Source organism: Suricata suricatta, chromosome 5, assembly GCF_006229205.1.
Source record: "Suricata suricatta isolate VVHF042 chromosome 5, meerkat_22Aug2017_6uvM2_HiC, whole genome shotgun sequence".
In the NCBI taxonomy this organism is placed as follows: domain Eukaryota; kingdom Metazoa; phylum Chordata; class Mammalia; order Carnivora; family Herpestidae; genus Suricata; species Suricata suricatta.
Genome location: NC_043704.1, coordinates 4,967,351 through 4,980,763, shown reverse-complemented (window position 1 = coordinate 4,980,763; position 13,413 = coordinate 4,967,351). Strand labels below are relative to the sequence as shown.

The 13,413-nt window shown below is 45.0% G+C and overlaps 1 protein-coding gene and 1 long non-coding RNA gene across 2 annotated transcripts in view; one reads left to right on the top strand and one right to left on the bottom strand.

The window, feature by feature from the left end:
* The window catches only part of BRWD1 (bromodomain and WD repeat domain containing 1), a 111,079-nt gene extending 107,976 nt beyond the window's left edge, over nt 1-3,103 (top strand). Inside the window, exon 39 of the mRNA XM_029940621.1 lies at nt 4-3,103. Within this exon, the coding sequence (XP_029796481.1) occupies nt 4-272 (269 nt within the window). The 3' untranslated portion in view covers nt 273-3,103. The remainder of the gene's footprint in view (nt 1-3) is intronic.
* A 9,142-nt stretch (nt 3,104-12,245) lies between these two features.
* LOC115291448 lies at nt 12,246-13,299 on the bottom strand. Its single transcript, XR_003908448.1, has 2 exons — nt 13,242-13,299; nt 12,246-12,868 (listed from the first exon to the last, which is right to left on the bottom strand). It is a non-coding gene; the product is annotated as an uncharacterized LOC115291448 (long non-coding RNA).
* Between the last annotated feature and the right edge of the window lie 114 nt (nt 13,300-13,413).

Below are 13,413 nucleotides of genomic sequence, written 5' to 3'. Positions count from 1 at the left end.
AAGCCAAGGGGAAGGCGAGAGCCGCCGGCAAAGGCACAGGCTGCGCGGCCGCCGCGGCCCGAAGCGCGCGGCGCCAGAGGCCGAGCCAGCGGCCTCGGCTGAGCGGGGACGACAACGACTGGGAGGGCGGGGACTGCGCGAGGGCCGAGCGGGGGCTGCGGCGCTCCAAGATCAGGACGCGGAACCAGGGCCGGAGGACCGTGCGCTACCACGACGGGGATGACGACCGAAGCCTCGAAAACGGGATCGAGTTCGGTGATGGCGCCTTATGACCTCGAGAGAACCAGTTCATTCAGAGAGGAAGTGGACTGGGGTTTATGGCGAAAGCTGGCTGTTGAAATTATTTTTTGTCCTACAATTCAGGGAATATATTTATATTTTTCTATGAAAAGTTACGAATGTGACTAAATCATGACTGTTATTTTTATTTGCACTTGCTTGCCTTTGTAGCAGCGTTCAGCACAGGTGCCAAAATATGCTTCATTTTGGGGGCAGATCTACTTTGACAGTATTGAACTACAGAGAGCAAGGCTTTGAAATACGTTCAACACTAGACAACCTGGTTGTCCGAACCAGTGAGCATTACTTTCCCGGTGGCAAGTGTCATGCAGTCATTTGCTGAGTGCGTCCAGAGGTGGTAGTTTCTAACCCCTGTCCTGTTGTCTAGAACGGTCTCACCCGCGGCCTAGGTTTACAGATGCTTCCTGAGTATCACGTGCATGCCGACAGCGCGGTCCGGGGGCGTGAGCGTGATTGGTGGGCCAGGCGCCTGCGCTCCCCTCCCCGCTTTTCTTTTTCCTTCTTTTCTTTCCCTGGCTACCTGAGCAGAATGCATTATACCAGATTTGGTCATTTTCATTGAAATGGTTTCTTTCCAAATGCCGTTGGGTCTTTCTCTTTCTCTTTATTTTTAAGGAAAATCTCATCATTTTTATTTTATAAACTTGAATTTATAAAGTGCTGGTAAATTATTTTTTAAAATGTTTCAATTGTATATTTTAAACCTTGAAGGCCCCAAGCATAGGGTCCTAGCTTTTTCTTTTAAATTGTGCACTAACAGAATGCTATATAATTTGTCTTTCCAAGATCTCCTGGTTTCTATGTAAGGGATTTAACCAAAATCTTGGTCTTCCATAGTCTTACTCTGTGAAATAGAGGAGTTTGTGTGCCTTAGATTTAGGAAAAGTGTGTTCTTTAATAGAGTGTACAGGGCCAAGAGAGTATTTAAATTATATGTAGATTTGCACCCCCCCCCCCATTTCCACTGAGATTGTAGAGTTGAGTTTTGTTAAGAGTGCAATCACAGATCTCATCTATATAGGATAGTTCGGTGTCATTCTCCATGTCTCTGTTATAGCTTACTGCTGCCATGTGCAATCCCAAGCATTCTTTGCAGGGGCAACTCTGTGTATCTTTGTTAGTGACCTCTAGTTTAAATCTAAGAAGCTGTCTTGTGTTGTGGGAAAAGAATTTTGGAATCCATTCAAAGTGAAACTTCTGTCACATCATCCAATACCATAGTACACTTATTTTCGAGCCAAATATTTTTGCTTGATAGGTTGTGCTACTCCATGGAGTGTAGGTGGCCATTCCTAACTTGTTTGTGCCTGAAGACGGACTTGACTCCGATGGTTTACATATTCATAGCTGAGGGGTATGTGACAGGCCCCCCGCCTCTGTTATTTATCGGCCCCGAGCTTGGTGTCAGCAAGATTTACCCTCTCCTCCCGCGTGCGCTTAAGGTGGCAGACCCGGAAGAGCATCCGACTCTGGTGTCAGTGTTAGAGAGTGTCCTTAAGTGTTGTCACTTTTTAGTTGTCTATTCCATTTGACACGGTAGAAGGTACTCTTCTGTTCTGACGTGAGGGGAAGCGTTGTTTTTGGACATTACCGACCGGGACGGGTGGCACACCGGTCTCTTCTCTGGTTGCGGAGAAGGCTGTGCCGCTTCACAACTCTGACACTCTGGTTAAAGCTCGTGCTCGGTGTGCAGTGGAGAGATCGGGAGGACTGTCCTTGACTGGTGACCCGAAGAAATTCGTGGAATGTTCTTTACTTCCCTAGTTTTAAGAAATGGTGATAGATGTCATATCATTAATTTATTTAAACTCTTCTTAAGCTTCTCTGTTTTATATCTATTCTCAGGGTTATAACTCCATGTTTACCATCATCTGCAAAAAGGTACCAAAAAAATCCATAAATAAAAATACAGAACACATTCTAAATATATAAATTCTTTTGTTAAAATGATACTATGATCATTTAGGCTTCATCAGTAGAACTATTCTTAGCTTTTGGACTGAATTAACTGGTCAGAGACTGGCCGGTCAGCCAGTGACTAATTTTCCCTTCTGTCCAAAATGGTTAGACCTTTGTGTGTAGAAAGCAGTATTTTTGGTTTCATCTGGATGTAAAAACAAGAATTTGGCCTGGTGACTTTGAAGGCATGGTTGACAATGGTGGCTTCTCCCGTTCTGAAGTAAAACCAAGGGATTCTAGTAAGAATCACTTTTATGGGTTTTTTTGGTCATGGTGCTATTTCTAAGGTTAACTTTGAATATGTGACACACACTCCTAAGTACTTTAAGGAAAATTAATAAATAATTAATAGTTCAAAATGTTTACATTGAGCACTAGAACATGTTTGACTTTTTTTCTACTTTATGCGAATTGCACAGGGATTTAATGCACGGATGTACTTTACTGTGTTTGGGATCAGTTTGTATTTTCTTGTGAAAAAAGACAAAAGGTTACAAATCGAATGTGAACTGATCCAGAAGTAAGTGCTATCTAACTTTCCATTGCACTTGAAGTAACTTGATGGCATGTGTGAGAGCAAACAAGAACGAAACTGCTGTGGTGGATGTCCGGAGCTCCATGGTTTTATGCCTTTCTGGCTGGGAAAAGGTCTGCGGGATTCAGATTTGATTTTTGATTTTTGATTCCTTTGAAAGTATTAAGGGAAAAAAAAGATGTCAAACACTTAAAAAATAGCTGAGGTTTAAAAAGCATTTTTTTTCATATCATACTTATCTTAAAAGGGAATACTGACCATGTGTAGTGACTTCTGAATAAAAGGGAAAGAGTACCCCATTTTCAGATACTTCTTAGGGTGGTCATTCTCCCTTTTTTGTTTTAGGGGAAAATCTCTGATTAAATCCTTTCTCAATTTAGAAATGCTTGGAAAGAATGATAAGGCATTTACTCACAGATTCTAAATTATAACACAAGAGTTTCTTCTAAATGGTAGAGAGTTGTACCTAAAAAAGCAAATTAATTTTATAGTACGAAAATGGGGAGAAAGAACTTCTGTTCAGGGAAAAGGCACTTCCAAACCTGGAATTGCAAATGGAAAAGGAGATCTAAAGCCAGTAAAAATGCCATCTTAAAAGGATTACTGTCCCCAAATAAGAATAAGACCTGTCATTAAATCTTCACACTCACTGGCTAATGACTTCTGAGGCCAAAAATCCTTAGAGGCGGTCCTACTTAGAAGGTTCCCGCCATACTCCCTGTCCCTCTCCTGGCCTCTGTCTCTAGAATAACCAGAACGCAGAATGCATCAACCAAAATGTAGTGTTTTAAAAACCAAATTGAAAGGACTTAGACTCTATTGTCAGTGCACACTGAACTTTGTCGTGCTGCCTGAAAACAATGAGGCTTCTGTGTCCCTAGAATGCAGGAGTGTTGTTCAAGGTGCTCGTTGTATTTTAGTTTTCCGTCGTACTCCGGTGGGTTGATTTTGCTGAGTAACTTGTCCATGGCTGGAACAGGCCGGTCTGCCCTGCATCGCTGGGAAACCAGCTCTGCCCTCTGTGTCCGTATGAAGCCAGCGGATTTACTTCCTCCCGCACCTTGTCGGCCACAAACACTTCAGCCTCTTACACTGTGTAGATCCTGTAGGTCAGCTATTTCCTGGCGTGATGGAGGGCCCCAGAGCGCCTTCGCTGCAGAGGACTTCCCATTGGTGCCTAAGTCGATCTCCACTCCTGGCTCTGGAGAACAGCAAACAATAAAGCAGAAACCGTAAGAAATTTGCAGCCTCACTGTTTAAGACTGTCTCTGATTCTAGTATTTGGGAACAAAGACCAAACCCAGTATAATTTGTCACAGCCAAGGAGAAAATGGAACATTATGGAAAAATCTACTCCAACTAGATTAGCAAATGCTGATGCCACCTGGTAGCTCAGAAATTGTGAGTTCATGGAGAGGATTCAAGTGTAAAGACTATAATGGTGAGGGCTCTGTGGTCTTTTCTCCCATTTTAAGTTTTTTATAGCTATTTTCTCAAAGTATAGATTTGACTAAGGGCGTGTGGGAATTCTCAAAGTTGAGAGATTTTTTACCAGTCCCTGATCATCTGCCAAGCTGGTTCCTAACCCATTGGTAGTTTGGTAGGAGAATATGAAGACCCTTACCTGGTGTGTCCTCAAGGATTGTTTGTGTGGGTCTGATGCAGGGAGGTCGGACGGGGACAGTTACAGCATCGGGCTCTCACAGAGGTGCAGGCCGGCTGTCTTTAGCAGCCCGTCAGTAACTGGGGACTATTTGTCAAGAGTGACAGCTCCCCTGAATTTAATTGTCAGCGTTTCAGCATACTTCCTGGTCATACTTTAGTTTTTAAGGTAATCTGAAGGTAAGTTTTACCATTTGTTAAAACCTCTGTTGGGAATTTGGACCCCCTAAAGAGGCTTCTGAGGGACCGGGCTGGAAGGAGGCGGCCGGCTAGAGTTGCTGGGCGGGCCGCAGCAGCCCCTGGCCCGCAGGGATGTCAGGGGGAAGTTACCACCCTTTGTGATCAGTGGTTAAATGTCAGAAATGATCTTGCATTGTTAATATATTGAAGGTAATTTTCTAGGTGCTGAGCCCTACCTAGTCCTTGGAGCGTATGCACACGTTCAGGTCACCGATGGCGTTCTAACCATTTCACTGGAGCCGGACAAAAAGGCAGATCTTTGTAAGACTCTCCACTCCCGCACAAGATCTCTCAAAACTTCCAATCTTCTAAATAAACTCATGACCACATTGGACTCTCTGTTGGTATTTAGGAACCAGTTTAATTTTTTTAGTCAATTAGTAAAACAGTATAATAAATCTAATGTTATCCTACTGACAAGCAAAAGGCTTTTTCTTTCCTTTTTAAAACTACTTCAAGCCATCAGGCTGATGAATCCCATAAGGTCTGCGGTGGGCAGCCAGTTTCCCGTGCAACTCCTCCCCCTGTCCATCTTGTCCATCTGTGATTTCTTCCTCAAGCAGGTGAGGGCAGGGTCATGCCCTGCTGGATGGCCCGGAGGGACTGAAGAGACGCTAGAGATGGGTGTGAGGGGGCGGGGCTTGGCGGAGGGCTGGCTGTGCCCCGCTGCCCCTCGTCAGCGAAGCGAGAAGGTAGATCAAAAACCAGTGTTTATATCTGATACTTTATCCTGCTGAACAATTTGAAATGCTCTGAGAGCTCTCTAAGAAAAGTTCATTAAACGGAGAGGTATAGGATCCCTGAATTCACACTTGATAGAGCTTTTCTCAGATTTTTAGGAAAAAACTGCAGCATCCACCACAAGTCTTTGAGAATCATAAGAATGACCGTTAACTGTTTGCTAGGGATGAGGGCGCTGTAGGTCTGGAACAAACCCAAGTTCCGTGGTGCCCATCATGAGGGTGCTGAAGACTTCCTAGATGAACGGAAGTTCATCTCTTCAACCATAAAAGTGGACAAGCTAGCGAGGAACAACTCCTGATGACGGAATTATTCCTGACAAGCCCCGGACCTGATGGGGCCACAGTGTAGAAGCTGACTTCTCAGCCGGTTCCGCTCGGGGAGTTACAGGCAGCACGGTCGTCTGCACGCCTCTGCAGGCACTCTCCAGCGTGCGGCATCTTTCTGGAAACTTAGGGACTTGGAGGGATGAGTATCAGTGATAAGTGCTGGTGGTTTTCCCGAGTTTTGATCAGCTCATTGCTCATCACGGACGGGCAGACAATGAAAAGAGGGCATCTCAGCTGTGATTTGCAACTAAAAGGTCTCCCCTCTGTGGACCCATACCAATCACAGCAACCCATGACCTCAGTACTTCAACAAAAGTACGTAAAATAGGCTAGTAGGTTTTCATTCTGACCTGACATGCTTGCTTCTTTTTCCAATCTCAGATTTGTTTTTAATGCTCCAGTTAAAATGCGAGGAGATTAACATTTTTCATGGGCCTATAGCAGTGATGCGGAGTTTATTCTGGATTTAGGAAAACAGTTTTGCATTAAGTATCCTAACTGAAGTATGATTAGTCCTTGAAATCCAGAAGCTAGAGATACTTGCTTTGAGTCAAAACTGATGTCTCACATCCAAGTTCCTGTTCACACGGCCATCTGGGAGTTAGGATTGATGGCGAGCTGCTACACATGCACGTTTTTATTCTACAAATGAGGGTTTTTGCCATCCCCAAATTGGGAGTCAGTTCTAGGAAAGCACCAATGCCTCAGGCTCTCACTGCCCCGGGACATGGGACTCCCCAAAACCATCTGGGACGACAGGACGTGGGGGGATTGTACTGACTGGCTATTGCGACGTGACCCTGTCCCCTATGCATTGTTAGAGCGGCAGCCTCCCAAATTTTTAGGCTTGTACCCTGACAGCTAGATTGGCCGTCTCCCTAACCCTCAATTGTCCTGTATATATTTCTAAAAACTGTTTGCAGTTTTCTCAAGGAGAATAAGGCACTTTATAATTTACCAAGTTCTCACGAATAAAAGTAACCCTGACTGTATTATGTTTTAAAAATTCCTCGCCCTGTCCCTCTCCCGTCTTCCTCAGATTGCTTCTCTCTTTACCCTGTGAGATTCCCACTCCCGGTGTAGACGAGCTGCAGCTCCGGAGCGGCTGCCTGCAGTAGAACCGACTCCGCTGTCCCCTCTGGACGCACTTCCTGATTGGAAGTTCAGATTTAGTTGCTTCTATAGAATCTTACTGGTTCCCTATACTTTGGATTGCAAACAAGCATTTGTTAAAACGAGTTCGTGTTAGTATTTTAGCAGGTTCCTAAACTGTCGATGCAGGCGCTGCCGCCAGTACATCGAAAAGGAATTGGTTGCTGCAACTGAAGTCCTTTGGTCCCAAAGAAGCGCTCCATTGCCATAGAATGTTACCTACACTGCTGACTGGGTGTGTGGTGGGAGTGACCTGGCCGTCTACGTTTAACGTCCCAACGTGCAAGCAGACGTGTGTGTGTGAGTGACTGGTGTGTCTCACCCCACCGCGTGTCAGGTTTCACCTTAATTTTGTTACATGCCTAGGAAAACGTCATCTGTCCATCGTAGCACGTTAATTCACATTCTAGTATTTGCCTAACATGGATGTCACGTGCTGAAGGTTCACTTTGGATCTGGAGCTGCTTTGCAGAGACCATAGTTCGTAACTGAAGCATTCCCAAGAAGAGGCCCGTGAAAAGCCTACGCCTGAGGCCGTGCCGGTACTCACTCTCGCTGCTTGTGTCAGCGATGGCCCAGAGCCCGCCAGGGGGAGGCGGTGCTGCACGCGGGGCCGAGGGCATGAGCTCAGCCCGTTCAAGTGCCGTTTTTGCAATGCCTGGTGACTTACATCGTTCCCTTTAGATAGGGGATTTCACTGGAAATGCATATACCGCACCTAATTGGCAAAAGGGCCTGCTGCGTTTGTGGGGAGCAGGGGTTGCTTTTAGGATAGCAGTTCCTCCCCTGCTCCCGGGAGCCCTGTCCTGGGTCTTGGAGAAAGCACTAGCGCACCTTTGAAGTGAGCATCACAGATTCAGGGTAGAATCTGAAGGGCTTTCCTTTCGAGAGCAGAAGGCTTTTCCTCAATTCTCTATTAATGAACATGACCGCCAACAGAAGCCTGGTTTCACCTGTACTCATTGGCCTTTGGTGAAGGAAGGACAGACCGCCCCGCCCATAAAGGAAGGCCTAGGAAGGTCAGCAGGGGGTAGTTCATGTGCGATGGAATGTTAGCATTGCTTGACAGCCGACGAAATGAAATGAGTCCTTATTTTCTCAGCCTTTGTAGTGGGAGAGAATTCAGGTGTCGGGTGGGTGTTCCAGTGACTGTAGTCCATCGTGGCCCACTGCTGAATGTCTGGGAACTGGGAGTGCGTCCTGCACTCAGCCCCCAGCAGGACTTGTGTGCCTTTTTAACAGTTTTAGGTAGTTTGACTTTTAATGGCACAAGACTGGTTGGCCCACCGATGAGGCCTAGCATCCAGGGGCTGATGAACTTGAGGTGCGTTTTGATCAAGAAATACAGGTTCCACCTGCCCTTGGAGAGTAGGGCGCTCCTGGGAATCTTTCGTAAGCCCAGATGGCATAAGGCATTAACTTCGATGGAAAGTATCGGGGGCATATGCAGACCCTACAAAATCACCTGCCAGGCTTCTCTGATACCTTAGGGCCCCCTAACAGATGCACAAAGTCCAGAGAGGTCAGGCCCAGGTGCTCAGAGTTTAAGAGCTCTGGCAGCAGGGGAAGGGCCGTGGTGGGCATGCCCCCCTCTGTGAAGCCTCGCAAAACCAGCACTGGATGCTGTTTGCACTTTTGGCTTTTTTTTTTCTTTTTTTTTTTTTTAATAAAACCCAAAGCCCTTTTTGATTTCTTCTGGCTAGCGAAACTGGGCAGGTCTTTTGTAAACGTGAGGTGGCATAATGTGAACTTTGAACAAGCAGAGAATGTCCGTCCTTCTGCCCTGGAAGTGCATTAATTATGCCTGGACTTGAAAAGTGAAAATCTGGCTTTGAGACCCTGGCAGAAATAAAAAGGACATGAGCCCACCTAAGCTGGTGAACGTGGAGTAGTGGGCACACCACCACGTGGCTCCTGGTACCACTGGGGTGGGTCCCCAGCCACAGTGGGAACGTTGCTTCTACACAGCTTTTTGTCTGGCCTTTAGGCTGGTGGACACCCCCTCCCCCCAGTTTCCAGCTCTCAGCTACAGTAACACCTTTTCAAAGGCAGCTTTCCTTGCCCTGTGACTGGGTTCCATTTCTAGAACGTATTCTCGTGGCCCCCAACACTTCTTAGTCCTTACATGAAGCAGCTAGAGCTCTAGGTGTAGAATTCGTTTTAGAATAGCCTGATTGTGCCCGGCATCCCTCTCACTCAGAAAACATCTCAATAATAAATGCAACCAGGATTTAAGAATTGCAAGTCTAGAAAATGGTCAAGTAGTTGAAAAAATGGATCTAGGATTACAGCCATATTTTACTTCTTTAAAACAATAGGGAGTTCCCTTTTTCTATCTACTGGTTAAAGTTTTTTTTTTTTTTTTTTTGACTAAAGGGGTTGGAATGAACACTTTAAGGACTGTCTTGAAACAGACCTGATACATCGCTTCATCCCAGCATTGCCTTCTCACTTAGGTTCCAGGAAAATTATTTCAGAACTCTTACTGAATATCCTAAACTAGTTCAACATGGACTATTAGAAACAATACCAAAATTTAGGGCTTTATGATGCGGAAGGTACCTTGTCACAAGTCTGCTACTGTTTTAAGTGACTGTTCTCTTTCCAGATTGGAGAGGATGCCCGGTGGCATAGTACCCGAGACTTCCGTTTGTCGATGGGGGCGGGGGTAGCCCTGATGATAACCACTTTTGTGTTTTACTGATTTAGCAGCGTGAGTCGTTTTAAGACACTGTTTCAGGGATGCATTATTGAGGAGCGTAAGCAGCAGTACAATCTTGTGTTGCAAGAGTGCGTTTATGTGAACTTTCACTCGTTTTTCAGACTCTGTTCCTAGAGACAGAGAACCCAGTACAAAAACGAGAACGTGTCTGCATAATTAGAAGGATGCAGTGCACACGCCTAGTGAAACTCCAAAAACAAAAATGGTTCTTGAGAACGTTCCCGCAGATGTGCTACTGTGGCTGCAAAGAACCTAAACGTGTGAATAATCTAAAGGAAACGGTGTCAGGACCAGAAAATGTCTGGATTAGGGAGTGCAGCAGAAAACTGCCCCATCGAAGTGCTTCTGCTGTGGCTAAATTAAAATTACCGAACGTTGAGAGAGAGAGGGAGAGGAGGATACAACTATAAATTCTGAAAGTGAAAAAGAGCTAGAAGATATTAATAGCAAAAACGCTTTTCTTAAGGCGGTTCGGAGACTGGAAAGAAAAAGCACAATAAGGACTAGGAAAATGTTGGAGTGGTTCCGATGTGGATACAGTCAGGGGCCACAAGGAACGTGGCAGTTGTATTCTGTTCCCAGCTCTAAGGTGAACGCCTCGTTGGCACTTTTTGAGGAATTTTCTAAAAGCCATACTCCAGGGGGGGGTCACAGTGGGGGTGGGTGGCCGGGCAATAGATTGTGGAGTGCGTAGTGGAGAGGTGGAAAAGAAAAGACAAATGGCCGGTCATTAAGATTACTCCTGTTCAGAAAGGAAGCGTCTTGAGAAATCTCTTGATTCTCTAAAGGAACATAATGGGCAGTGAACAGGGTCTGTATGTAGCAGAACCTTCAAGGACTGAAAACCAAAAAGTCAAAATTGCCACCTGCTGCTAATTTTAAGCGTTCTGCATTAGAGAATAAAAAGTCAGACCCCCATGGCTATGGTGTCATTACTAAAGTAAGAGGAAAAAAAGGATGCCCGTTTCAGGAGGAAGTGCCATTGAGCCAGTTTGAGTGCTGAGTGAACCGAACACCTTAGTAAGGTCCAGTCCCTACAGTTCACAACGTCCAAAGTCTAAAACGGCTTAAACGGGAAGGACCTGGGGATTCAGTGATGGGGATGTTGATAATCCCTTTGGAAGTGGAGTGTTGGAAATGGGCAATTAGCAAAAACCCATTAACGTTTATTTTGTTTATTATCTTGGAATTCATACTGAATGGCAGCCACTTGACTAATTCAGGGAATATATATTTTTCTATGAAGGCTATGAATGTGACTATCACAACTTCTTTCCCTCATTTTTCCTTTCACATAACAGCATTTACCGCGATGCCAAAATGTACCTCGTTATGAGGCAAGGTCTTATTTTAATCAGAAAGTAAAAGGTCTAGATGCAGATCAAAACAGTCCTGTATTTGGATGATAGTGACATCCTCTTACATTTCTTTACAGCACCTTAAAAATCAGTACTTTATGAACACTTTGAGCAAATTAGTTTCATCACAACAAATTTTAGTGGCAGCATGGGTGGGCTATTTCACTGTGGCCTTTGCTAGGATTAGAAAATCTGATCTTGATTCTTATAAGGAACTACTTTGCGATGCGGTTTAATTTGTTGTTAATAGGTATTTGTTCAAATTAAGATCGCCAGATTAAATGAATGCACTGTTAAATCTTAACATAGTAACATGCTATTGGAAAAGTGAATTGTTAGAAGCAAGTTGTTTTCCCCTTTAAAAATACCTGTGAATATTAATATATGATTTGCATGTGTAAATCTGAAAAAGTGAAATATAGAAACCTTTGGGTTCCTATTCCTTCTTCATTAAAAGACTAATGTAATGCATATATTTTGGTTACACAGACCCAAGTGTCTAGATTACTTGAGAAATTTGTTTGTGGTTGCATGTCTGCTTAAAAGGCTTTTTGTCCTTTTTTTTTTCCCTCTTAGCATAAGCCAGAATATTTCTAACCTACAGAGTCTGTGTCCTTTGCTCTCTGTTTATAGTATACTTTCATCTGAAATACTGATGTCAGTATCTTGTCACTAGTACAGGTGAGCAAGGGACGAATTCCTAATAAACTGCTAATATTTTTAGGTGCATGGGGTTTGATTTTTGATTGTTAATGAACTGTTTAAATCTATTTCTGCTCCCATATTTACCTTAATTTCATAGAAATTTCTTATTGGGGATGTTATATTCTAAACAAATACCATAAAATGAAAATATTTTGTCTCGGTTAAGACTATTTGATGCAAAATTTCTTGACAACTTCGGTGTAATCAAAGAATTTGTTTTGAATTTACAATGTTCTGTGATGGGGTTAATTTCCGTCAGTACTTGAGAAGGTGTCTGCAGCCTTCTTTCAAAACGGAATTCTTTGCTGAATTAGTATTTAAATTGAATATATATTTGCCTTTTTAAAAAGTGCTTGGTCTAAATTTATTGTAACTGCATGAAATAGGCATTTGTTTAAAACTTAACATTACTGTAAAACTCTGAAATGTATGCAGAATTTCAATCATGGTCAAATGTATTATGACCCTACTCATAATTTTAATCCGCTTTCTAGAAATGATTTCTTCATAATGTAATTGTGAAAGCAAATCGAGCTTAAATGTTACTGGTAAAAATGACAAGTTCCTTTATTGGACAAAAGGATTAAGACAAAGTGATACCCAAACATCCTTTTTATTCCGAAGGTCAGTCCTTCATAAAACAACCGACGAGTATAAAATGCAGTTCAGAAATGCCACCTTGGTAATCTTGCTCCGTAAGCACACCCAAACTTCCCCAAGTAAGCTCTTAACGGGATGGCACTTCGGCCACATCCTTTATACTGAAATGTTCACAGTTTGCTTCGACGCCCAAACGTTTATTTTGCTGGAATGTGCAAAACCGCTACAACCGATTCAATGTAGATGCTTTTGTCGATCGTATTTCCACACGTCTTAAAACAAGGTATTTCTAGCAGCTTTCTGAGATGACCTCCAGAGGTTCCGCCTGACCCCAAACTAGAACTGAACTCTGTACTTCTCGGCAGCGTTCCAAAATGTGAGCAGTGCCGCGTGTTTTCAGTGCGACTCCCAGCAGGTGAAGGGTCTGTGTCGCTCGCCACCCCCGGACCCCGCCCCTTAGCGTCCGCAGGTGCGCCTCGCGCGCGCCGGGACCAGCGTCCCGCTAACCGTCGTCCGCCGCGCCCGGGAAGAGAGCAACTGCAATATTCCGCTTATTCGTGAAAGGCTACTTAAAGCGAAAATAAATTTTGTATTAGAAATGGCCACGTTTAAAGAAAAAAGTAACTATTTTTGCATTCTCATAAACTCTTTTAGATCGGCTTGACAATCATCAGCTTTTCAAGTGTGAATTCTTATTGCCAGAGTAAAAGTCGCATTTTATACCACCACGGAGCGCTGTTATTTCTTCCCGCCCTCGGTCCGCAGCCCGGTGCTTAGCACGGCAGAGCTGCCCCTCCAGCAGGCCGGACGCGGGGTGAGGGAAGGAAGGGCGGCTGAGCCGGCCTCTTCCCGGTCGGCCACCCCCAAGCCCTACGCCGCTGGCCCCGTCCCCTCCCCCGCGACCGCCGGGCTCGCCTCTCTAGCCCGCGGCAACAGACCTCTCGGTGGACTCCGGATTGCGGCGGCCGCAGGGGCCCGGCGCGCGTGCGCGGGGGCGTGGCTTGGGGGCGTGGCTCAGGGGCTTGGGGGCGGTGCGGTGGGCGTGGCAGAGCGGGGGCGCATGCGCCATGCTGCCGCGCCGCGGTTAGACTGGGAGGGTGGCCTGTAGGG